The 26,596-nt window shown below is 36.1% G+C and overlaps 1 protein-coding gene across 1 annotated transcript in view; it reads left to right on the top strand.

Moving 5' to 3' along the window:
• Positions 1-1,679: 1,679 nt before the first annotated feature.
• The window catches only part of LOC110097530 (regulator of nonsense transcripts UPF3), a 40,217-nt gene continuing 15,300 nt past the window's right edge, over positions 1,680-26,596 (top strand). The window contains exons 1-7 of the mRNA XM_020823952.2: positions 1,680-2,043; positions 3,007-3,113; positions 16,282-16,377; positions 16,502-16,600; positions 16,691-16,767; positions 21,070-21,177; positions 22,793-22,937. Coding sequence (XP_020679611.1) covers positions 1,904-2,043; positions 3,007-3,113; positions 16,282-16,377; positions 16,502-16,600; positions 16,691-16,767; positions 21,070-21,177; positions 22,793-22,937 — 772 coding nt within the window. The 5' untranslated portion in view covers positions 1,680-1,903. The remainder of the gene's footprint in view (positions 2,044-3,006; positions 3,114-16,281; positions 16,378-16,501; positions 16,601-16,690; positions 16,768-21,069; positions 21,178-22,792; positions 22,938-26,596) is intronic.

Genomic DNA, 26,596 nt, shown 5'->3' with positions numbered 1-26,596 from the left:
GGGGGGCGCTAAGCAAGGAAGGACAGGAGCAATGAAGAGAAGGAAGAGAGAGAAATTAGAGTTCTCTTGCCACCAAACTCATCCTTGAACATCGTTGAACCACCGACCGTCTTCGAACTATCACCGACTTCTGCCCGGCAACTAACTGATCCGGGCTTTTGCCTGACCACCGATTGACGTCTGACTTCCACAAGCCCACTAACAACAATCACTCTTATCACTATCGCCCGCTGATAATGATTATTCAAACCTCAGTCACTAGATAACGATCTTTCTGACTACTATTGGCCACAAACTATGGTTCTTCCGACCTTTGTCGATAGACAAGTCATTTTGTGACCACTGTTGCTCGCCAACTACGATCCTTCAGACCTTCATCGCTAGACAACGATCTTTCTAACCACTATCGTTCGCATACTATGGTCCATCCGAGCTCCGTAGCCAAATGACGGTCCTTCTGACCTCAGTCGCTAGAATACAATCTTTTTGACCAATATCGCTCGCGACTATGGTTCTTTCGACCTCCGTCGCTAGACTACAGTCTTTTTGACCCCATCGCTCGTCGATTATGCTCCTTCCGACCTCCGTCACCAGATAATGGTCTTTATGACCATTACTGCCCGCCGACTATGGTCCTTTTGACCTCCATTGTCAGACAGCTGTGTTTCTGACCACTATCATCCGCCGATTGTAGTTTTTTTGACCTCCGTCGCTAGACTATGATCTTTTTACCAATGTAGCCTGTCGACTACGATCATTCTAACCTCTGTCGCTAGAATACGGTCTTTCCGTCCCCCATCGCATGTCAATTACAATGCTTCTGACCTCCATCACCAGACAACGATCTTTCTGACCACCATTGCCTACCGACTACGGTCCTTAAGACATCCGTCGCCCGCTGAATATGATCGTTCTGACCTCCGTCACCCGACTACGATCTTTCTGACCTTCGTCGCCTACCGATTAAAGGAACATGTCAATAATGATTCTTCCAATTCCCACAATGTAATGCACTTTATTTAATATATATATGATACCTCAAGCCAAGGCCTTCCCCCTAAGGAAGGGCCTCATTTGTAATCGACTACAAACAATAGTGGATTCATTCAAACTAGGCTATACCCCATGGTTTTTCTCCATTTTCAGGGGTTTCCACGTAAAAATTCTGATGTCTCTTATAAACGCTACACTTTTTCTTTTTATCTAATTGTGTGTTGGATCTTTGTACAAAACGAAGATATTAAACTTTATATTTTTCTATCGCCATGAATATTCCAGGATGCAACAATCCTTATTAAATAAGAGTGGCATTAGGGATGACAATGAATATAATCTACCTAAGTGCAGATTTGAATAAACTAATGTAATTAAAAGTAAATATCATAACTATTTTTAAATTTTCAGTATTAGATAATATAACTTAATAATTAGTGATATATATTTTTAAACTAAAAATCTACGATGAAAATTAAAGAAAAAGTTTCAATAAATTTAAATATTCCACCGATAATATATACAGTAGATAAATAAACATCAACCTGCACTCGAAATTGCAGATATTTCACTCTTAAAATAATCCAGTTTTATATTTCTAAACCTTACATTTTTCTATAAATTCTGTAAAATTTTGTTCTACGGAATATAAAATAATTACATATACTTAGATTTATAAAATCGTGTATTTTTTTGGCCGATTTCATGGTCATTGATCTCAGACTGTTTCGCTTCGCTCCGTCCCGCAGATGAAAGTATGAAACCCTATTTGAGTAACAAAACGCCCCCAGTTCACTCTGTAACGCTGCAATCCGAGGCCCTGGTGGAGATGTGATTTACGCGTTTGTAGGGATTCGCCCTCGATTTCGGTGGGTATACTTCCTGTTTTGTGTTATTTAGGTTGCGTGACATGAAGGATCCTTTGGAGAGGACGAAGGTCGTACTCCGACACTTGCCGCCGTCTCTCACTGAACCTGCTCTCACGGAGCAGATTGAAGACAAGTTTTCCGGCCGGTACAAGTGGTTCTTCTTTCGGCCGGGCAAGAGCAGGTTGGCTTTTCTTTTCTCCAATCCTGCGGCCTCCTGTGTTACAATTTACAAATTCCTCCCTTATGCAATTAACCCATATCGCTTGCTTTATTCGTGATGGTCTGCGGTGATTTTAGATGGTATATGATTGTTCTTGCCTTAATGTCATGTGCCTCATTTCCATGTTGTTATCAACTTGCAGGATACAGTATCTATCTAATATTATGTTTCGGAGTGCGATTTTAGTTCATAGGAAACTAGCTATAATCAAAACTGAGACAGAGTTTCCGGTTCGGTATGTTAAAGTGATTTAATGTTGTTCAATTTGAGGGTTGTTTCTTGTGATGATTGTAATATCGTTTTCTAGAATGCTGTTGAAGGCTTTTTTATTTTTCCGGTTTCACATCTCGAATTAGTCATGAACACCAATTTTGCTGGTAATGGTTAAATTAGTAGACGTTTGGGCTGTTATTTTGTATTATTGAATTTGTTACTAATATCTATGCTACATGCTTTCCATCTTTTTACGTAAACGTAGATTTTGATCATACGAACAACTCATTTTGTCACTTTTTTTTTTTTCTGAATTCACCATCTTAAACTGTTCGTTTCAACACAGCAAGCTTATTTGCTCCAAATTTACTTTTTGCCAGACAAATTATGGGAGTTGGTTTTGGAATTTTATGGTGCATGCTCTGCATTATATACATGACATCTTTTGTCCCTGCTACTTATGACTAAGTGTTGCGATTCACCTTTGTATACCTCGTCAAAGTCTTGAAGGGTGATGACGTTTTGGCTACTGACGACTTTTAATTTGATGGCATTGCCGATTTATGCCAATAGAAAGGATATCTAACATGGAATGCTATTTAGTTGATGTCCTATTGACTATTTCCTTTTTTGTTTTATCAAATCATTTTTATCTAAAACTATCACTTATTGTTGATTTAATGTACAATTCCTTTAATGATTTTTTTGCAGCCCAAAGAATGGTAGATATGCTCGAGCTTACATTGATTTCAAGAGCCCTGCAGACGTCTTCGAGTTTGCTGAGTTCTTTGATGGGCATGTATTTGTCAATGAAAAAGGTAGATGGTTTTTTATTGGGAAATAAATGATTGGTGTTAATTGTGCATTTTGTAATATATGAATTATTTTTCATATAGTTTTAATCTCTCTAATAAACTTTACTGGATTGATTGAACTGATTTCCTGTTGGGATTTTTTTTCTTTAAGCCTTGTCGATGATTCCATAAGTATGGAGTTGTATACATATGCATAATTGAACATAATTTTCCATGAATTCATAAATTAGAATACTTTTAGCTCTTAATGAGATAAAATCACTCAATGAAAAAGGTAGCATCTTATTAACGGACTATCATAGGTTAGCTTGAACTAGCAATCTAACCTTGCATATCTAGTGCACACAGGATGTTTTCAAACATCATGCTTTACCTTTTGAGAGGAGTATATGAGACATTCAAATAGCCAATTTGGGCATCACCATCTCATGAATATGTTGGACATCATGCATTATGCTTTATTTTCAAATATTATCTCTTCAAGTCTTCATTCTAGGCTCATGGTGTTTCTGAATGAGTTTGAAGTTTAAATCGTTCATCAGAATTTCTTGAAGGATGCCCCTAATGTCAAGCAAGTGCATGCAGACTTTTTACTTTTATAATACAAAATTAAACACCTAAAGTCTCTGTGAATAGCTTTTTTATTTTTTTTCTTTGCATTATCATTTAGGAAACTTTTAGAAGTTTTAAAGATAATATTTTAATATGTATAGAGATAGAGAGAGAGAGGGAAGATATGAGAAATGATTATCTTAGAGGGATGCGTGAGTAGCATCTATTGAAGATAAGGTATTGGAACATAAGCTTAGGTTATTTTGGCATGAATAATGAAGGATATAATATTTAGAAATAAGATGGTTTGAGAAAATTAATGTTAAATGATTAGTAGGAAAAAAGGGTTGGCTAAATTACTTGGATGTTGTGAAATAGCTTTGCACAAAATAAATTTAACACATTTACATGTTATGTGTTTGTTGTGCAGCTAATGCATGAGGTATTATTCCTTTTATTGAAAGAGTCGCATTTTCTGTACAATTTTCTTTCTTTCATTTTAGTTTTGATCATCATGCAATTTTTATGTTGTGTAAGTTGCCAAATCTCGTCATACATTAAGCCGATAAAGTTAACACCTGGAGGATACCTATATTGTGGTAAAATATTCAATATTTTTGCATCTACTAGCATGCAATCATGTAAAAACTTATCTATATGTTTTTTTTTCAGAATATTTGTGAACTGGATTTCAGAAACAAAAAGTTAACTTAAAATATATATATTTTTTGGGTGAGGTGAATTAGTCAGCTTCTATCATGTTGATGCAACCAAATTTTTTAGGAAACTAAGATTGCAAAATAAATTGATGTCTTCCATTCAAAATAATTTTAACAAACACAAACTCAACTAAAATTAAATAAGACAAAAAGACACCTTACAACTTTTATATTATAACGAACAACACATTCAACTCACACGAGAAACACAATCTTAGAAATAAAAACATCTAAAAGCTTTTCATTGATTTAGAATAAAGATATAAATGGGGTGGAAACTTGCGGATAGAAGAAGTAAGATAAGAAGTCCAAGACGAAGTTATAGAGAGGAGAGTAGAAAGGGGGACAGCTCGCAAGCTATCAAAGAAGAACCCTCAGGTTTTGATGCTCCAAAAATCATCCATAATCTCTTTTAAAACTTGCCCAAAACTCCCCTTTAAATAGGATAATAGCAGCCCAAAGGACACCCAAATAGCCGCCCAAACAACCAACAAAAAACAGGAAAACCTTTGGGAAAAGGCATAACGGAAACCGAACAGTCAAGGAGGAATCTGATAGACCGGCGCCTGGACCCGTGCGGGTTTATAGGCGGAAGAAAAGGGGAGGGGGCAGGCTGGCTGGACCAAAGGGACCCACCACTTAAGTGGGGTTATTTTGGGGATGGGAGGGATTTTTCAAAGAGTATGAAGGGAGCCATTAGGGTTTAGTTTTGGGGCATTATGAAAAGTGTATTCTCTTTCTAGTTTTTCTTCCTCTAGTCTTTTTCTTGTGCTTTTCTAGGGTTTTCTTGTGGGAGATCTTGTCCTTCTCGAAGTGGACAAACTTATCTTGTTTTCTCTTGGCTTTCTAATGCAAAGGTTCTTACTTTTCATCTCAACCCTCTTGTGAGTGTCTCTCATTTGGTTTTGGTGGAGAAATTCCTCCTTTTGGAGGAGAAATTAGGGCAAACCCTAATTTGTGAAACCTAAGGCTTATCAGAATCCCAAGAAAAAAAGGCACCGTTGAACCGAACAGCCAGAAGGGGAACCGGACAGCCAAGAGCAGAACCAAATAGCTACAAGGGGAACCGGGATAGCCAAGAGTAGAACTGAATAACCAAATGCCAAGGGAACCGGGAAAGCCATGCAGGAACCAAACAACCAGCAAGGGGAATCGGGAATGTTGGGAACCGAACAACCCAGCAGGTGGGGAAACCGGGAAGCCAAGGAGCTGGAGCAGAAGACGAACAACCATCCAGGAGAACCGGGAAAAGCAGGGGGGCTTTGCTTACATCACATGTCATCAAGTTTGTATAATGAACATACCTTCGTTAGAAGTGATCAAATTTTACGGTTAAAATTGTTGATTTATGCAAATAATATGGATGGGTTGGATTTCTTATTTGATGGTATGATTCGTAGTGAATCATACCACTAAGTTTAGGGAAACCTCAGCCAGATCCAAGTGTAGCTTCTCCTCCATCTCCTCCTGTCTCCTCCTCACCTCCCTACTCAGTTTCTTCGTCATCGCAGACGGTGAGAACCTGAAGAGTTCGGTCCTTGCACCGATGCCCTGGTGTATACTTCTCTTTGTACCTAAAACACAACCCCTTTGCCCTCTTCTCCTGCATTTCCTTCTCTGTCAGTCTCTTGAAATTTTCCCCACTCCCTCCTACTGGCTTTTCCCTGGTGGTCTCATTAATGTTGCATGATGCAGGCCCCTTGGGTGTTAAAAGAGCGGTCGTAGTCTTGTAAGAGTCTCATGAGCTGCTGCTCCTGGCTCCCTTCTCTAGATTCTTCTGGTTTTTCACCAGCTGTGCCAACTTCATTGCCTCCTCCAAGTCATTAGGCATCAGAACTTTCACTGTCGCTCGGATCTCTGCCTTCAACCCCTTCATGAAGTTCCCCTCATATACAATATCTGATAATCGCTCCACCCTACTAGCCAGGTGCTCGAACCGCTCACGATAGTCTGCTATTGATCCTTCCTGCACCAGAGCAAAGAACTGCTCATAGAAATCTCCTTCCCTGTCGGTTTGAAAACGTTCTATTATGCAGTCTTTGAATTCCCTCCAGTTCATGATAGGCCTCCTCTGGTCTCTCCTTTGAAATCATGATAGGGCTTTTCCTTCCAAGCACAATCCCGCTGCTGTCAGCTTCTCCTCCTCTGTCAGCCCATTGACGGCAAAGTATCGCTCGACCTTGTAAATTCACCCATACGCATCTTCTCCTTCGAATATGTGCATCTTCAACTTCCTCACCTTCTGGTCGCCATCATTTCCTCTGATTCTCCCATAATTTTTCCTCTCCAAAGTGCTAGGTCCACCCCATGTTTCATGATCTTCTCTTGCTTTTGCCATAGCCCAAACTCCCTTCGAGATTCCCCTTTTCTTCAAAATCAGCACCCCGATGGCCGTAAAACCCCTCATGGCGTTCCCAATCAACCCCTCTTTGCTCCGCTTCCCCATAGCCATACCTTTCCCCATGTTGATCTCCTCTTTCTTCCCTATGGAAAGGCTCCACATATGGTCTTCTTCTTTCCCCTTCCACAATTTTCACATCTTCTTCCTGCTTACGGATTTCACAATTGGTGTTCTTCGCTTCCGGGCCATTCGCTTCGGATGCCGCCGTTTATGCTTGAATCTCCAGCATTCTTTTCATAATATCCCTGAGATCGGCCACCTGCCCCTCCATGGAAGAAATTCTTTCCTCCACGGTTTCTTTGATGTGATTAATCTCTCCTTCGAGTCTGTCATCCAAAGCATCAACTTTCTTGGCCGCCATTACAATCCGGAGTTTGTCGATTCACAAAATCTGGATTTTGGAGTAAAAAAACAGCAACTTCCTCCTTTTCCCGGCAAAAATCTGCTGCTAGAATTTGCCGAAAACAGCCCTCCACCGGTCCCAAGACTTTGATATAATACCAATTTGATTGGAAACACTTGTAGATCGCGAGTATTTCCTATCAATCTTCTCAAAACAGCGAGAATCTTCACAAAAAGTCTGCACAAAAATCACACAAACAATAGATAATTTGTATTATTTGATGAAAGGAACATGGAAAATAGCAAGATACACTTGATCCTCAATTCGAGAGGAGGATCGATCTCACCCAAATCTCTAGACGCCGCTAGAGCCCAAAGAAAATCTAAATCTAAGAGATATCAAATTTCAACCAAATTCAAGATACCCAAGCCCTAGGAAAACAAAGTATTTAATGCATACAAATCAAAAGGAAATCCCTAAACAGTCCCTACATTCAAATTCCCCTCCCAAATCCCTCAAAAATCCTTACAAAAACAGTTTGTGGATGTTGGCGGTGCGCTCGATCGCGGAAACGGGGCGGAGGCAATTCGCCTCGTCGATCTCGGGCCGGTCCCGCGTGGACCGGTCCAATGGACTGGTCTAACAGATAAATAACAATCCACTTTCTAATATGTATATATATATATATATGATTTCATTTTATTTTTTCATTTTATTCCAATGCCATTTTGGTTGAATTTGATTCATAAAAGTTCATAGATTCAATGGGTCATTGGTTGAAATTCAGTTTTAGCACAAGATTTAGTACTATTGATTGCTTCTTGCTATTCCAAATGATTAGCTTTTCACCAAAGAGGATGCAATAACCAATATTAGAATTTTTTTTTTTTGAGGGATCTTCCTGAAAATTATGGCTGGTTCGGCCCCTCACTTCTATTTGTCTTATATAAGATTTGTTTTCTTGGAGTTCCTTTGAGGTGTTGAAGTGTTTTATATGCCTCTTGTTGATGTGCTTGTTTAGTATTTTTCTTGAATTTACTTAGAACTTATAACATTGATAATGTCTATCCCTGTGTGGCCAATATAGATAAGCTTCTCGAGTGATTTTTGATATCGCTCTTATCAATTTATAGTCTATCGCTTGCTTCTCAAAGTTTATGGCAATAATCAATTTAAACTTTTGTGGGCTTGCAGCCCATCATACATATTTCATTTAGTAATTCTATGATTTTTTTTAGATGAATTGCTAGTCTTGGTGAATCATTTCAAATCTAAGATTTCTAGTGACTTCACGGAAAAATATTTTATTTGTTCATCTTTGGATGTCTATTCATGTTCCTTTTCTTGAATTCCTTTTGATTTAACATTCTCTTTATGCTAGGATTTCTTGTTCATTGTTTCAATCACTCTATTATGTTTGTAATAGAGTTTTTTTTAAGTTTTCTTTCTCTTTCAACAATACTATCATTTTTGGGTCTCAAGCCATGGATGAGAAAAGTGGAGGGTTGAGTTTGACAGTTGATAGCCAGCATTAGAACTTGTCGAACAATCATGACATGAATCCTTTAATACATCATGAAAATGTTGGAGCAGCTCCTGTGGCAAATAAGATTAGAGAGAGTTGTCTTGGGTGTTTGGTCACATAAAATGTCAGACTTTCGATGACCCGGTTCAGAGAGTAGATGTATTAGATTTGGCATATATTAAAAAAAGTAGAGATATACCTAAAAAGACTTGGTTTGAAAGTATTAGATATAGCTTTTGTTTATTATATTTAAATGAGAATTTGATTTTTAATAGGACATATAACAACAACAACAAGAACAAGAAGCCTTTATCCCACTATTTAGGGATGGCTACATGAATCCTTTTCTCCATTGTGTCCTATTAAGGGTCAAATTCTCATCTAAATCTAATAAAGAAAGGTCATTTCTAATATTTTGTAATCAAGTCTTTTTAGGTGCACCTCTATCTTTCTTAATATAAGTCAAATCTAATAATTCTATTTTCCTAACCAGGTCATCAGAAGGCCGTTGTTTTGTGTAACCAAACCATCTATGACGACTCTTTCTAATCTTATCTCTCACTGTAGCTACTCCAACCTTTTCACGTTTATGCTCATTTTGTATCCTATCTTTAAGAGTAAAGCCACTCATCCACCTGAGCATCCCCATCTCTACATCACCTAACTTAATATTATGCTTCTCTTTTAATGGCCAACAATCTGCACCACAAAGCATTTCAGGTATCACCACCATCTTATATAATTTTCCCTTAAGTTTGAGGGAGACATTTCTTTTACACAACAAGCCTGATGTATTCCTCCACTTCAACCATCCAACTTGAATTCTGCTAATAATATCCCAATCTATTTCACCATCACTCTGAACAATATGCCCAAGATTTCTAAAACGTGTGCTCTTATTAATGACTTGATCGCCCAAAGTAACAATCCCCTATTAGATCTATTATTACTAAAATTACACTCCAAATATTCAGTTTTAGATCTGCTCAAACGAAAGCCTTTGACTCTAAGGTTGGCCTTCATAATTCAAGTTTACATTCAACTCCCTCTCTAGTCTTATCAATAAGAAGAATATCATCAGCAAAAAACATACACCAGGGTACAACCTCTTACACTAGGGTACAACCTTTTGAATTTTAATAGGACATAATGGAGAAAAAATATTCATTTAGCCGACCCATGTAGTGGGATAATGACTTGTTGTTTTTGTTGTTGTTATTGCTTTCTCTTTCAATAACACTTTGTTGGCTTTGAGAAATTGAGATGATTTTGAATCTTGTAACATTTGATAAAGATATCACTTTTTAATTAGATCACAGTTTCGTAATGACTCCTTGATGTAGAACGAACAACAAGATTTGATGTACCAGAGCTTCCGGTCAGTAAGATAGGCCTTTCCGGAGAAATGACAGCAAGGTTCTTGACTGGAATTTTCTGGCCAGCAAGGGAAAAGCCGTCTAGTAAGCAGGACAACGAGTATTCCTGCTTAAATTTGAGGACAACAGAGAGAAATCTGCGTACAGGAATTATGGACAGCAAGGAGAAGCCACGAGAGATTCAGGACAACACTTACTCTCCTTCCGGACATCAAAGGATTGGTTTTTGTATGCAGGACAGCAGGCTTGCAATGTGAACACCTACAGGAATTGGTGTTGGGAGGGATGAAATAACGGCTTGGTCAACTAGTTTAAGGGAAAGGAGATGGGGAAGTGGCCGACAATAGGTAGGAGGGGAAAAGGGAATTTAATTCCAGTAAATTTGAACTTGAATAAGGAGGAAATCGGATTCAAAAGTCTGAAAATAATCTCAGCCTTAAAGGGAAGGAATTAATTAGGCTTTGATTGATTGATTTGAGGATCATTAATGGGCCTATGAATTAATGGGGAAGATTTGAATTGGGGCGAGAGGGTGTCTAGGTTCATTGAATGTTGGGAATTGAATTAAATTTGAATTTATTTCAAATTGGAATAGATTGAAGTGGTTTCCTAAGATGGAGTGAGTTATTTAGGGAAATAATTTGAAATTCAAAATGATTTGAATTTGAATTCAAAATCTTCCTAAATAAGTAATTGAGGATCATTAATGGGCCTAAGAATTAATGGGGGAAGATTTGAATTGGGGAGAGAGGGTGTCTAGGTTCATTGAATGTGGGGAATTGAATTAAATCTGAATTTATTTCAGATTGGAATAGATTGAAGTGGTTTCCTAAGATGGAGTGAGTTATTTAGGGAAATAATTTGAAATTCAAAATGATTTGAATTTGAATTCAAAATCTTCCTAAATAAGTAACTCTATTTTAGGAAATTAGTAAAATTAAGGTGTGGGGAATTGAATCAAATTTGAATTTATTTCAAATTGGAATAGATTTAAGTGGTTTTCTTAGATGGAGTGAGTTATTTAGGAAAAGAATTTGAAATTCAAAATGATTTGAATTTGAATTCTATATCTTCCTAAATAAGTAACACTATTTTATGAAATTAGTAAAATTAGGGTGTGGGGAAGAGCAAGATTAGGTGGCAAGGCCGGCGGCTATGCTTGGTGGGAGCCGACGGTTTAAGGTGGAGAGAATCGATTTGGATTTTGGGTGTAGTAGGGGGAAGAGGCCGGCGGGTTTGTGTGGAGGAGGGGATGAAGCCGGCGGATTAGAGAGAAGATGGAGGTGGCGAGCAGGAAAAATAAGAAGAAACAAAAACAAAGAAAAAAATCGTGAGCCCAGACGCTTCCTGTGGTTGATGGGTGATACGTTGCCCTTCGCCGAGGGATTTCAAGCCACGAGCCCGAACCCATCTTGCGGTTGATGTAAACTACGATTCCCTCCCATAGGGATCTCACCAAAGTTCTCCCCAAAGAACAAGAGTGCAGAAAAAAATTTCTTAATAATCCATCATACTAATACAAGAGCAAGGACCTCTATATATACAGGCCTCAAAACAAAAGAAGTTAAAAAAAGACAACTTTGCCCCTTGGTCTTACATAAGAAAAGACTCTTAAATAAGGGTAAAAAAAAGAAATGTAAAATTAAATCAAAATATAATTAATAAATTAAGATAAAAAAGGAGTGATCTCGGCCGTTGATCTTCGTCTCTTCCATTGAGTAACGTCCACCGTCGGATGTCCGCATCATTCTCTCGGGGTGGAAAAGAGCTTGACTCCGTCGAGTTCGCACCCCGGGCAACCATGCTCTAATACCAAACTGATGTAGAACGAACAACAATATTTGATGTACCAGAGCTTCTGGTCAGCAAGTGACGCCTTTCTGGAGGACTAGACAACAAGGATCTTGGGTGAAATTTTCTGGCCAGCAAGGGAAAAGCCGTCTAGTAAGCAGGACAGTGAGTATTCTGCTGAAATTTGAGGACAACAGAGAGAAATCTGCATACAAGAATTCTGGACAATAAGGAGAAGCCACGAGATTCAGGACAACACTTACTCTCCTTTGGGACATCAAAGGATTGGTTTTTGTATGCAGGACAACAAGCTTGCAATGTGAAAACCTATAGGAATTGGTGTTGGGAGGGAAGAAATAATGGCTTGGTCAACTAGTTTAAGGGAAATGAGATGGAGAAGTGGCCGACATTATGGAGGAGGGGAAAAGGAATTTAATTCCAGTAAATTTGAACTTGAATAGGGAGGAAAACGGATTCAAAAGTCTGAAATAATCTCAGCCTTATGGGAAGGAATTAATTGGGCTTTGATTGATTGATTTATGAATCATTAATGGGTCAGTAATTATGGGGAAGATTTGAATTGGGGAGAGAGGGTGTCTAGGTTCATTGAATGCGGTGAATTGAATTAAATTTGAATTTATTTCAGATTGGAATAGATTGAAGTGGTTTCCTAAGATGGAGTGAGTTATTTAGGGAAAGAATTTGAAATTCAGAATGATTTGAATTTGAATTCAAAATCTTCCTAAATAAGTAACACTATTTTAGGAAAGTAGTAAAATTAGGGTTTGGAGAATTTAATCAAATTTGAATTTATTTCAAATTGGAATATATTTAAGTGGTTTCCTAAGATGGAGTGAGTTATTTAGGAAAATAATTTGAAATTCAAAATGGTTTGAATTTGAATTCAAAATCTTCCTAAATAAGTAACACTATTTTTTGAAAGTAGTAAAATTAGGGTGTGGGGAAGGGCAAGATTAGGTGGCAAGGCTGACGACTATGCTTGGTGGGAGCCGACGGTTTAAGGTGGAGGGGATCGGTTTGGATTTTGGATGGAGTAGGGGGAAGAGGCCGACGGGTTTGTGTGGAGGAGGGGATGAAGCCGGCGGATTGGAGAGAAGATGGAGGTGGCGATTCAGAAAAATAAGAAGAAACGAAAACAAAGAAAAAAATCGTGAGCCCGGACGCTTCCTGCATCCTGCGATTGATGGGTGATACGTTGCCCTTCGCTGAGGGACTTCAAGCCACAAGCCCAGACCCATCCTGTGGCTGATGGAGATTACGATTCCCTCCCATAGGGATCTCACCAAAGTTCTCCCCAAAGAATAAGAGTGCAGAAAAATTTTTCTTAATAATCCATCATACTAATACAAGATCAAGTGTCTCTATATATATATGCCTTAAAACAAAAGAACTTAAAAAAAGACAACTTTGCCCCTTGGTCTTACATAAGACAAGACTCTTAAATAAGGGTAAAAACAAGAAATGCAATATTAAATCAAAATACAATTAATAAACTAAGATAAAAAAGAAGAGTGATCTCGGTCGTTGATCTTCGTCTCTTCCATTGAGTAACGTCCACCGTCGGATGTCCGCATCACTCACCCTCTTCTCCCTCAGCCCTCATAGAAGATACTTTTGGCCAGATTAATTGATGAGTTTATTTGGTTTGAGGACTTGTCTACCCAGGTTCGAATTACTGTAGGGGATCCCACTCCTTTTAGAGGTTTCGGCCCTAATTCCTCTTTATAAAGGTCATATAGCGATTTGAACAATTAAAGTAGAAGCAACAACTACAATATATACTACATTTCAAGCTAGAGTTTGTGGCTTCTTCCTTGCACTTGGAGGGCAAGGCAACATAGATCGAGTTACCTCCCCACCACGAGTCTCCATATTTTCTATAATATCTTACTTTTTTTTTTTGGTGGGGGGGGGGTGTTAAAGTTGTCTTCGTCCTTATTGTCACCTAATATCCACTCGTAAGATGTGTAACGATGAAGGCGGAGGAACACATTCATCCATGGGACTTGTATTTGTACTAATGGGAAATCAAGGTTTCCCTAGAACAAAATAAACTTCAAGGTTTCCCTAGAACAAAATAAACTTTGTTTGACCTGATGTCAATTTGCGTTTCATTGATTCTTGCATATTTCTGCAAGAGTTTATTGGGCTTTTTTATCTAATTACCCCTATATCTAGTTAAAGTTGTCTTCGTCCTTATTGTCACCTAATATCCACTCGTAAGATGTGTAACGATGAAGGCGGAGGACACATTCAGCCATGGGGCTTGTATTTGTACTAATGGGAAATCAAGGTTTCCCTAGAACAAAATAAACTTTGTTTGACCTGATGTCAATTTGCGTTTCATTGATTCTTGCATATTCATGCAAGAGTTTATTGGGCTTTTTTATCTAATTACCCCTATATCTAGTAGTGAATTATGAAGTCTTGTGTAGCCCATAAGACTTTGCTGCTACAAGATCAACTATGTCAGCATGCTCAGATAATGCATACACGTCTAACGATTTTTGATGCAATTTCTTCTGTGTTTTTTTTATTTATATCATTAAAATTTATTACTTACTTTGTACCATACTATTCAGATTGTTATTTGCGCATGCAATTCTTTTATACTATATGTGTTGTTTGTTGAATTTGTTGTACGCTTTTTCATATCATGAAATTTTATTTTTCTTACTACTGTGCTGTGTAAAATATTATTTGTGAATGCTAGCTTTTTGCACGCTTATTTTTATAAATTGTAGTTGTGTATAATAAATCTTAAAAGAAATTTCTACGGATGTTTTTATGGTAGTGCTCATCATATTCCTAGGTTTCTTTGGCAGCTGCATTTCTTCCTTTTACCCATGCACATATTATTATGCATTAGTTATGGGCTACAATTTTATATTTAATTTTGCAGCAAAATTTTGTCATTATACTTTCTTATCTTAGCATCCCTTTATTTTTTTCTTTCTTTTTGCCTCCTTTTTACACTTTTTAGTTTTTCTTCTGTACATGCTATTATGATTTCAGTCTATTTGCTTATGTATTTCCAATAATGGTTTCTGTTTTCCTCTTTCCAAACTTTTTCCCTTTCTTGTGTTAGTTTACATCCAGTAGTTTTACATTATATTTCCTTTCATATTTAGTAAACCTTCATTCAACTGTAACTTTGCTGCTATTTTTTGTTTTTTAGTTGTGTATGATCTCCTGAAAAGTTTCCCTAAACATTTAATTGGGAAAAAAGTTCATAATAGTCCTCAATATATTTGACTAATTTACTACCAGAGTTTTACATTTTTCCAATTTAGTCTCTTCACCATACAAAATGATCCCAAATGGTCCCTGAAAGATTAATTGAAATTGGGATCAATTTATATAGTTGAGAGACTAGCTTGAGATCAATATTATATCCCAAAATTAGTTCATTTATAGCAGCGGCATGATTTATGATTAACTTGTATAGTTGAGGGATTCAATTAGAGAAATGTGATACTTTGGTATTAAATTTGCAACATACAAATAGTCAGGAGATTATTTTGAGCTTTTCATATATTTAATTACTTCTTAATTCTTATGGTTCATTGGTTTAATCAGCAAGTTCTTGTTTGGTCTTGCCTTTAAAGAACTTTATTTATTATAATTTTGAGTTTTTGCATTGTGTTTGCAACATAAAGAATCATGCTACATTCTAAACTTTTCCATGGTCTCTCGAAGAGGAGAAATGAGCTCGTGTCTCGTAATATTTTGTTTGTTGGAGTTCCCTTTTAGCACTTTACCCATCTCTGTCAAAAACACTAAATATAGTTGACTTTATTTTGTAACAAAAACACAGCACACCATCGAAGAAAAATTTTTAAACAAATTTGTTTCTCTATTGAAGAGATAAACAGTTGTGATATATGTGTTTATTGTCTAGTTGCACCATGCATTCAGGTGTCCGATTGATCATATTGGCACCCATACTCACTACAATACTGAATATTAATTCTTCTATCAGCATTTTGTCATCCTTTCAATTAATTTATACTTTTTAGTTTTATATTTGATGTACATATTTTGTGTTGGTTAAAGGATCTATTTACGTTGCTATTGTTACTGTTTTGGTTCCATATACTTTGCTTAAGATAGAAGCTCTCAATAAGCTGTTTTTAACAATTTTGGGTTATGCTAGAATCATTCTGTTGCTTTGCATCCTGAGCATCTTAAACTGTCATTTGGAACCATGCCATGAATTACAAAACCTAAAATGGTTGCATATATATGTGCAATTTACTTGTTCCATGTGTTTAAGATTTGCTCAATGCTATGGTAAGAATGCTTAGTGGGCTCTAGGATTATGAAGTTCTGACATATTTTGCAGTTTGTCTGATAGCAATCTGCCTAGTTTAGTTTTCTTGTTTACTTATGATCTTGTTGTTTTCACTTCACATGAGTTATCTTGTTAATGATATGATGCAGGCACTCAGTTTAAGGTTCTAGTAGAATATGCTCCATCTCAAAGCATTCCAAGTACATGGATCAAGAAAGATGGTCGGGAAGGGTCTATATTCAAGGGTATTTGAGAAAATATATACTTTCTTTTGAAAAATGATGTTAGTTCTTTCAAATTTTCAGGCCATGCATTAAGTAGCCTATGTTTTCTGTCTTAATCATAAAGAGTTCTTTGATGAATATCTAGATCCTGACTATTTGGAGTTTGTTGAGCTTCTTGCAAAGCCTACGGAAAATCTCCCCAGTGCTGAAATTCAGCTTGAAAGGAGAGAGTCCGAAAGATCTGGTGCGTACTGGACTAGATATTTTATATCGGTCAGCAATATTCTTTTTAAGCATTTGAATGCTAGTGGCGTTGGCTTTTGCAATTATGCAGGTGCAAAGGAGGCACCAATAATAACACCACTGATGGATTTTGTTAGGCGGAGAAGGGCAGCTAAGAGTGGATCTCAGGTATCTTTTATGTTTCTGTTAGTTTGAACTTTTGTTTCTCTTATTTTGTATTTAAGTTTTTAGTATTTTCATGTGGACTTTCAATCTACATATGTTACTTATTTAGTGCCCAAATTCCAAATGATAGCTTCTATGGTTTGCACATAGCAACGTGCAAGGGGTGCTGTCAAATCTCAGTACAAATAAATTTATGCTTCATTTGATACCGCTATGTGATTGGGATGTATGATATAAAATAAATCCACTATTACTCTCTTAGAGATGAATGAATTGCTTTGCAAGCAGTGGTGGAATCAGAGAATTGATGGAGTCTCTCACCCCTCTAGATTTTAGAAAGCACTATGCAGTTATATAAAGTATGAAAGTTTTACCTTTAAATTCTCATGTAATCATGTATATTATACAAGCTTTGTGTTTTGCATATAGCAATGTGCAGGGGGTGTTGTTGAATCTCAATACACACAAACTTATGCTTTGTTTGATATTTAATATTGTTGTGTTATTGGGATATATGATATGAAATAAACCCATTAGTACTTTCTTAGAGATGGATAAATTGCTTTGCAAGTGGTGGTGGAACCAGGGGATTGGTGGTTGCTTTTGCCTCGCTAGATTTGAGAAATCTCTATGCATTTTTGTGTAATATGAAAGTTTCAACTGTAATTTCTTGTGTAATTATGTATATTATAGAAGCTTGGTGTCACACCTCGGGTTCGGAAGGCGGTATATCCTGACAACATGGGATGCTATAAAGGGATATAAATATATTTTTTGTACTCACAAAAGAGAGAAGTGCATAAATAAATAATATAACCAATTATACCAGAGTAAATAATGGAAACTAAACTAAATATTTATTTCATTAATAAAAATTCAAATAACAGCACACCCAACCAATAATACTGGTACAAGCAAAAGAAATGTAAATAGAACAAATAACATGGAAGAAACTACCCAACATACTAAGCAAATAATGGTTTGCTAAAAAATATAAAAAATCAAATATAGTCAACTGTGGATAAATCTGCTCTTGAAGTGACTATCCGCTAAATATGACGACATGACCTGCTATAAAAAGAGACAACGGGTGAATTTGATAAATCAAACTCAGCAAGTAACTCCTATTTCTCAAGCATAAATGATAAAGTAATAGGGCATGTAGTATGAAAATTAAAAAGTGGGACTGGTAACCTGTAGTTACTATATTAAGGTACCAATGACACATGCCTCAGCGCCCCTCTTATTGTGTAGAAGTTGGACTTTGTGCAGCCGTTTCTTTTCTTTCTCCTCTAGTCTTATTCTTACATTGGAGGCATTCCACTGTTGGTGATTGGCGACATTCTCCCATCTAGCTTCAGTGCCCCTCTCTTGTATAGAAAGAGATATTTTTTCTCTTTGTTCTTCACTTGTGTTCTTCTTCTTGCATTGGAGGCATTCCACTGTCGGAGATAGGCGACATTCCCCTATCAAGCTTCAGTGCCCCTCTATTGTGTAGAAGAAGTCACGATGAGAAACTATCTTCTTAATAGATAACCCTTGACATAAGAAGATCAATTGCTGCTTGTATGCGAGGTTGATTTGAGAAGATCTGACGGTAATAGTATTCGGGAGGAGAACCAGAATTGATGAGTAGACGGGGAGAATTTCAACACTGTTTGAGCGAAAGTTTGTTGGCGATGGACGATCGAACTGAAGTCTATTGGCAGTCAACGACCGAGTGTAAAGCTGAATGAGAGAATTGGAGAGTGCGCTGCAAATAGCAGTCGAGCGATAATCCGATGATTGTTGAAGTAAATGACCACTAGCAAATATCACACAAAGGGCCGATGATCGTGGATGTCTAGTGGCATTTTGCTAAGATAATATGCATTCATACGGAAGTGTGTTGACATTAGATATCCTTGATTCAAGGAGCCAAAGCAGTGTGCTATGTTAGTCGTCTGACGACACATGTGTAGTGTTAACTGAGTTGAGGCCTGATGAAGATCAAATTGTAATCTTTCTTTAAAAAGAAGTTGCAGGAAATGCATTTATGTGCAGTAGAGAAGAAGTCACTTAAATCCACTAAGGATAGTTGACTGTTTTGAAGTTTCTTGTTGCTTGATAATTGTAACTTGTACGGTTGATGCACAACGCTATGTATCCTCATACTTCAAAATGACTTGCACGTCATTCATTATTTTCAAATCATGCTCAATTATATATATTCATGCATTTATATGCATATAATTATTCAAATACTTATCACGGGGAAGGTGAACACCAACCTAAGGAAATCCAATGATTTCCTATAGAGTAGTTCACTCAGTGGGCTTGTCAGACCGACTAGTCAATATCTAATAGGGTTTACCGACCTATATACAAGCATAACGTGACTATGCTGTTGCAATAAATTTTCTCAGATATTATATAAATCAATATGCCAAATATAATTTATATAATTAATATGATTTGCATGAATGATATTCATTTTATTTAACAAAACTAAAGTGCATGAATTAAAATTCTCCATCGGATGAATTTAACTTGAATGAATAAGAACCAGTGAACAATAAATCAAGGTAGAGCCATCTATCACATATTGATTTCACTGTGAACAACAAAGGAGATTTACTACATGTGTGTAATCATACCGAAGAGTTTATTATAGGACTGACAACTCAATATCTAGCAACCTTGCACAAGAAAAAAGGATAACGCTTCTGACAAAGAAGGGTACATTTATCCCAAAACAAAACAATAGTTAATTACCTCTATGTGAGGCACACAAAACTCCAAGCCTACTAGATATTCAATTGGCAGAGCTACGAGGGCAATGATTCGAAGGTCATATAAACAAGAATAATGTTGAAAGGTTTCAATGCTTGAAAAATAAAGTTTACAAAACCTGAGTTTACAAGACTTATGGAATTCTACCACATCTGGGGACCTTAATAGTGATCTTTAAATATTAGAAATGTCATGTTGATTCTAAAGCAACCTTAAGACTTAGCTATTGCTCATAAGATTGAGGTTAGCTCAGCTATTGCTCATACAGATTGAAGTTAACTCAAAGAATAACAAGATGCTCATGCTGAGCAAAGTTATGGCAGCTTGAAAACTAGCAAAAAGACACATCCAGAGTACATAATGAGAGAAGAAAACACAAAAAGAACTAACCTAGAGAATGGGGATAATTAAGGATAATTATTCAAAAGTTTAATTTAGGTGTAAGATAGAGAAGTGACTCAAGAGTTTTATTTGATCGAAGAATATTAAAGAGACTTAAATAGAGAATTATAAATGTATGTAGATCAACTATGATAAATGGATCTAAGTCCTTTTCAATAAGGAGTTCTTAATGACTAAGTTGTGTGTGGAAGAATTCAGAATGCTAAGATGAATGCATTGTAAGATTATGAATGATAGAGTGGGAACTAATCATATAATGAGTATGATATCTATTAAAGACAGGGTAGTGTATGGATTTAAATGATATGAGCATGCACAATGGAGGGAAAAAGAAGTAAGAATGTCAAGTAGATTGAATTAATGTGAAGAATTAGGGAAGAATAAGAAGCATGTCTAGCGTTTGTATAGTTGGAAGCTGTGCAAAAATTATCTCCACAATAAAGTTAAAACTTCATGATATACTCAATTGAATGAAGAAGAATTTATAAAGATGATCATGGCGATGATGATAGTAATTGTATGATATTAAGTACTTTCATTTTTAGTTACCATAAAAGTTAGGGCCTTGTAATTATAAAATTGTTGAGAATTGTCCTTTTTCCCAATCTTATATTACAAGATTAGTTGAGGATGAAATCATAGTTATGGAGTGGAAAGTTATTATTTATGGGGGCCATTTTAGCCTCAAATTATATAATGTATCCAATTTAGGCTTTGCTTGGGATGGCTTTCTTATTGCTTCTTATAACAGCTTTTTAGTACAAAATTTTTAATTTTTGTATTAAAAAGCTGCTTTAAGAAGCAGTAAGAAAGTCATCCCAAACGAAGCCTTAGTCTATTGACTTCTCAAATCTGATTAAAAAAAGTTCCTTGGCTCCTCAAATCTGATCCAAAATAATACAACATAGGGATTATTTTGGATCATATTTGAGTAATCAAGTGACTCAATTAAACACATTTATAGACTGATACTAAAATAATCCAAGGATCATTTTGATTTTTTCTCTTATCTTTAGGACTCTCTGTTTTCCACTCTGTAATTTCCTTAAATCTCTTAATCATACCACATGGAATTTTTCATAGTTCATTTGATCAGTGGGAATATTGTTTAACATTTTCTCCCATTTGCAGAGAGCATTTGGTAATGGAAAACCAAGTCGAAGAGCTTTAGTTGGTGGTAATAGCTCTAGTCCTTCCTCTAGACGTTGTTCTGAGAAGCGAAGAGGGCCCTCCTTAAAGGTTTGCACATGATATTTCTGGGAAACTGATATTTTTGTCTATCTCCTATTCGTTTGCATCTGTATCTTTTTTTTAATTCAGTGAATTTGAATCAGGTGACCATTTTCATTAAAATGCTATTATTCCTAGTGAATATTTTGTACCTCTCCAAAAATGACCCTGTATTTATACTTTTCCTGATTTAATGTTTTCTTAGGTTGAAACATCTGAAAAATGTTCATGGAAGTATACTGCAATTAGGAGGATGAAGGTTAAACAATATCTAATAGAATTAAGTATCTGCCTTTCATCTAATTTTTCTGATTTTTTTTTCGAAGTGATAGTACATCTAAGCTTTATGTACTGTTACTTTAAATTCTATTAGTCATAAAATTGGTTCCTTTTAACTTTTATCAATAAGTAAAGGGGAATGGCATTGAAATAACTATATTACATTTCTAATATTAAAGACCAATGAAAGTATTTCTTACATAATTGTACGATTGGATTATTGTGAAAGCTTTTCTCATCCATGGACATGTATTCTTATAGTATTAGTTTTTGTGAATGTTCATCTAAGTTGTTTTGCTTTGATTTAAGTATCGGTATAGGGCTTTTCTTGTTACTGTTAGCATGGTACTGCTCATGCTTCATCGTTCCATTATGTTGCACATTGGCATGTTTCGGTAATTCAGGGTGACATAATATTGACATTATTCCTTTTTTTTTTTCCTTCGGGCTATCAGTGCATTCCCCATGTTTTCTGATAATGTGCTGCATGTACAACATAGTCAGAGCGCTGAGGGCATCATACTAAACTGTTTCTTTCAGTACTTGTATATCGGTAACCAGACAAGCTTTAAAATTTGTCATCGAATGTCATTTTCTATGAAGTAATTGTTTGATTGATGGTGCAAGTTTATGCTGTATGAATTCTTATTACTGTTGGATTATGAGGAACTTCAGGGCGCTGATGTAATCTTATTTTTGCCACCTTTCTCTCTTTCTCTTTTATATATATATATATATATATATATATATATATATCATGATGGCATACAAGTTTATAAATGATAATTAAACTTTTGCCCAACGCAAAAATAGAATTTTGATATTGTTTATTATATAACCCTTGGCAATACAAAAATCTCATTTTTGACATGGAAATGTTAGTTATATTGGTGCTTTAGAGTATCCAAAATGTCAGGTTAACATCATATTTTTTATGTCGTCATGCTAGCAAGCAAATGAGAATGACTCTTAGCAGGACACATCGGAGAAAAAAGATTCATGTAGCCGACCCCACGTAATGGGATAAAAGCTGATTGTTGTTGCTGTTGTATGCTAGGAAGTAGCTGCTTGAGTAGCCACTTGAATGTTACGTAACCACGTAAATGTTTGTTCCATCGTTGCTGTATTTTTCTTTCCATGTATTTCCAGAACTAACTCTTTTTCCTCCTGTTAGAAATAGGGCTTTTAATTTTTCTTTTTTAGGTTAGATCTTGGTTTTTAATTTTGTTAGTGTTTCTATGTACATTTCTGATGTAGTTTAATCTTGCTTTGTTTATTTAACCATAGCTAGTAGTGTTATATTGTTTGCACGGATCCTTCTATCATTTTTTGATCCACGGTGCAGTATATTTCAAAGGACAGTACAAAGAATGGTTCTGGCAAGGAAAAGCCAACTTACATGTTAGTGACAAGAAGGGATGAACAACGTTCTGAGAAACCCCCTAAATTTCCATTTTCAAATATTGAAGATGACATTCAGGATGAAACAGGTATGAAAGTTGAATGTCGCTGTTCTTTTCTCTTTCAATTGTAGAGCCTTCCTTTGTTTCTTGATAAAATTATTACGATGCTTGGTCAGTTCGATGCCTCTTTTTAGAAGTACATGATGTTCCGTGTAGCCCCATGGAAGTTTTGATTCCGTGTTTTTCTTTAAAGATATTTATAATGGTTGTTCCGTTGTTAATGAAACATACGTAGTATTATAAATCATTTAACCAAAATTTTGCAAAAATAGCTTCTGCAGAAAATTTGTCTTTCCAATTGCGACAGCATCAAAAGTAAACTACCATGTTGGCTAACTTTAGTATGTGGCAGCCTTTTACTGCATGTTTGAAGTTATGTATGAGCACTTAACTTATAACGGGTTATTCTCTTTGTCATGGAATCTAGCCTTTTTTTTCTTATGAAAGCTTGCTATTAAGGTTATAAATGGGAATTTCATACTTATTGTGTTGCTAGCACCATAATGCCTTTGGAAGCTCAGGTGATGCGTCTCCTACTGTGTGGCAACTTGCCATACTTTAATGTAGAAAGGGATAATGAACCTCTGCTAATTTAGGATTAATATGAAGGATTCTACTTATCCCTTTCAAACCAAAGGCTAGTGATCTATACTTCAAGATTAGATGGAATTAAGCTTACTTTTTCTAGCTCGATAAATTTTAATCGTTTATTGGCAAACCTAAAATAAACAAGCAACAGTATTGGATTTTAAGGTGAGCTGAATTATAATGAAATTTAAACTTGATGTAGGTTTAGGGGATTATAATGTAGATTTATAATCTACATTTTATTTGATTGATGTAGGTTTAGGGGATGGCTAGTATAGTTCTTAAAAGGGCTTATAATGAAACTTTAACAAAGAGATAACTTGAATTCTGGGAGAAAGAGAGCACTAGAGATTAATGAAATAGTTAATCGAAATTTAAACTTGATGGATGAACAGATCTTCTTGCTTGAAGCTTTATCTTCCTTCTCGCTTGAGGTTTTCCTCCAATGTCTTTTGATTGGAGTCCAAACATAGGTCTACGTCCGGACTCCACACGTAATAATTTCTCGCAATCAACAAGCTGCAATCTCAGCTTTCCAGGCCATTTCTTCCGCCAGAACCAGGCCTTCAAGAAACAGCCCCAAAATCTGCGGCTTCCTTCCTTGGCTTCCTGCTGTCCTCAACTAGCAGCTCTCAGGAATTGGGTTCCTTCCCATACAGCCAGTCTCTGTAGCTTTCAGGAAACCAAAGTTTTCTTAGAATTCTGTAAAGACAGAATTCCAGAAAACTCTCACAGTTTTCATATTTCTGAAGAACAGCCATCAAGAACCTTCTCTCTCAGGTTTTTTTGTAAACCAGTTCTCTGTTTTTCTTAAATCCCCGGTAAAATCGTATCAATTATATTAGAGCAATTATGCATGATTTTTTAATTACTTGTTTCTTTATTAAGATATCTTGTATAGGTCTATAAGTAGGGATAATTTTATGCAATAAAATCAAGCCTTTTTCCCTCTCTAATTCTTAGAATTTAACACTTCCTTCAAGGATATACTCAAAGTTCAAGGGAATGCTGTGGAATAGAATGTTGAACCATTTGGTCTAATAAGTCACCTTGAGAGTTAAAATACAATCAATACATAGCCAATACACGGCTAATATGCAACAGTACATACACAATGTGTATTGATCACATGTCAGTGTGTATTGACCACGTGTCTTTATTTGATGGGAGTTCTGATGTAGCTCTAATAGAGAAACAAATAATTACAGAATTATGCATAATTGTTCTAATAGAATCCTTCGTAAACCAACCACCCAAATATGGAAGGAGATCGGCGTGATCTAGGTGAGCTTCCCACGGATTCTCATCCTGGCAGTGGGATCAAGTGTCAAGGGATGACTAAGATTTAACAAAAATTGACGTGATCTAGGTGAACCTCCCACAGATTCTCATCTTGGTCGTGGGATTTAGTGTCAAGGGACAACTGAGATTTAACAGGAAGAATATACAAATAATGGAAAATCCTCAACCTCTTGAATATTGGCATGAATTTTACTCAAACTTGCAGGTTCAGTTAATTCACAAACTTTCCTTCATTTGATATTATTGAAGAATTGGCTATTACTTCTTTACTCAACATCCTATAACATGTATTGTGAGATTTTTTTTTTTTTTTCATTTGTCATTCTCAATAAAACTTTCGTTTTTAGTTTAACATGATTGAAATCTCAAAGACTTAAAAAGTGGCCTTAAAAAAATGAAATGAGAAGTTGTTCATAAAATAAGGGAGCAATCCCAATTGGGTGTAAATGGGTGTGCATGGTCAAATATTAGTTTAATATATCCATTTATAGATACAATGCACGGTTGGTTGCAAAAGGCTTCATCCGAGCTTATGGAATCGACCACTCAGAAGTTTTTGATATAGATGCAAAGCGTAACACAGTTCAGGTACACTTAATGGCATCTTATCGAATGGTCTTTTTACCAACTTGATGTCAAGAATGTGCACTTCAATGAAGACTTTAATGAAGAAATCTGCAAGGATCTTCTTTCAGGAGTCAAGTGCTCTGAGAAGTTAAAACAAATATCCAAATCAATAAAAATCTATTTATGGCCTAAAAAAAATCATCTAGAGCATGGCTTGAATGGTTCATTGAAACTATATGCTTGCAAGGATTCAAGCTAGCTCATCTTGATCACATATGATTCTACATACAAAAAGATGGTAAGTTAATTTTAGTATTTGTATATGTTGCTTATCAAGGATCAGCCTTAAGCCCATATCTTTTTGCTTTAGTCATGGATGTTTTCACTAGACATTTGCAAGAGGATGTACCCTGGTGTATGCTTTTTGCTGATGATATTCTTCTTGTTGATAAGACTAGAGAGGGAGTTGATAGTAAACTTGAATTATGGAGGTCAACATTAGAGACTAAAGGTTTTCGCTTGAGTAGATCTAAAACGGAATATATGGAGTGTAATTTTAGTAGTAATAGACCTAGTGAGGGGTTTGTGACTTTGGGCGATCAAGTCATTAATAAGAGTACACGTTTTAGATATCTTGGATCTATTGTTCAGAGTGATGGTGAAATTGATGGGGATATTATCAACATAATTCAAGTTGGATGGTTGAAGTGGAGGAATGCATCGGGCTTATTGTGTGATAAAAAAGTACCCCTCAAACTTAAGTGAAAATTCTATAAGATGGTAGTGAGGCTTGCAATGCTTTATGGTGCTGAATGTTGGCCATTAAAAGAGAAGCATAATACTAAGTTAAGTGTGGCAGAGATGAGGATGCTCAGGTGAATGAGTGGCTTTACCCTTAGAGATAGGATAAGAAATGAGCATATACGTGAAAAGGTTGGAGTAGCTCCAGTAGAAGATAAGATTAGAGAGAGTCGCCTTAGATGGTTTGGTCATATAAAACGGCGGCCTTCCAATGACCCGGTTATGAGAGTAGAGGTATTAGATTTGACTTATGTTAAGAAAGGTAGAGGCAGACCTAAAAAGACTTGGTTAGAAAATATTAGGAATGACCTTTCTTTATTAGATTTAAACGAGAATTTGACATTTAATAGGACAATGGAGAAAAAGGATTCATGTAGCCGACCCCACGTAGTGAGATAAAGGCTTGATATTGTTGTTGTTGTTGTAGT

This window comes from Dendrobium catenatum, unplaced genomic scaffold (genome assembly GCF_001605985.2).
Source record: "Dendrobium catenatum unplaced genomic scaffold, ASM160598v2 fragScaff_scaffold_390, whole genome shotgun sequence".
In the NCBI taxonomy this organism is placed as follows: domain Eukaryota; kingdom Viridiplantae; phylum Streptophyta; class Magnoliopsida; order Asparagales; family Orchidaceae; genus Dendrobium; species Dendrobium catenatum.
The sequence above is the reverse complement of the archived record's forward strand: the minus strand, read 5'-3'. Positions and strand labels throughout refer to the sequence as shown.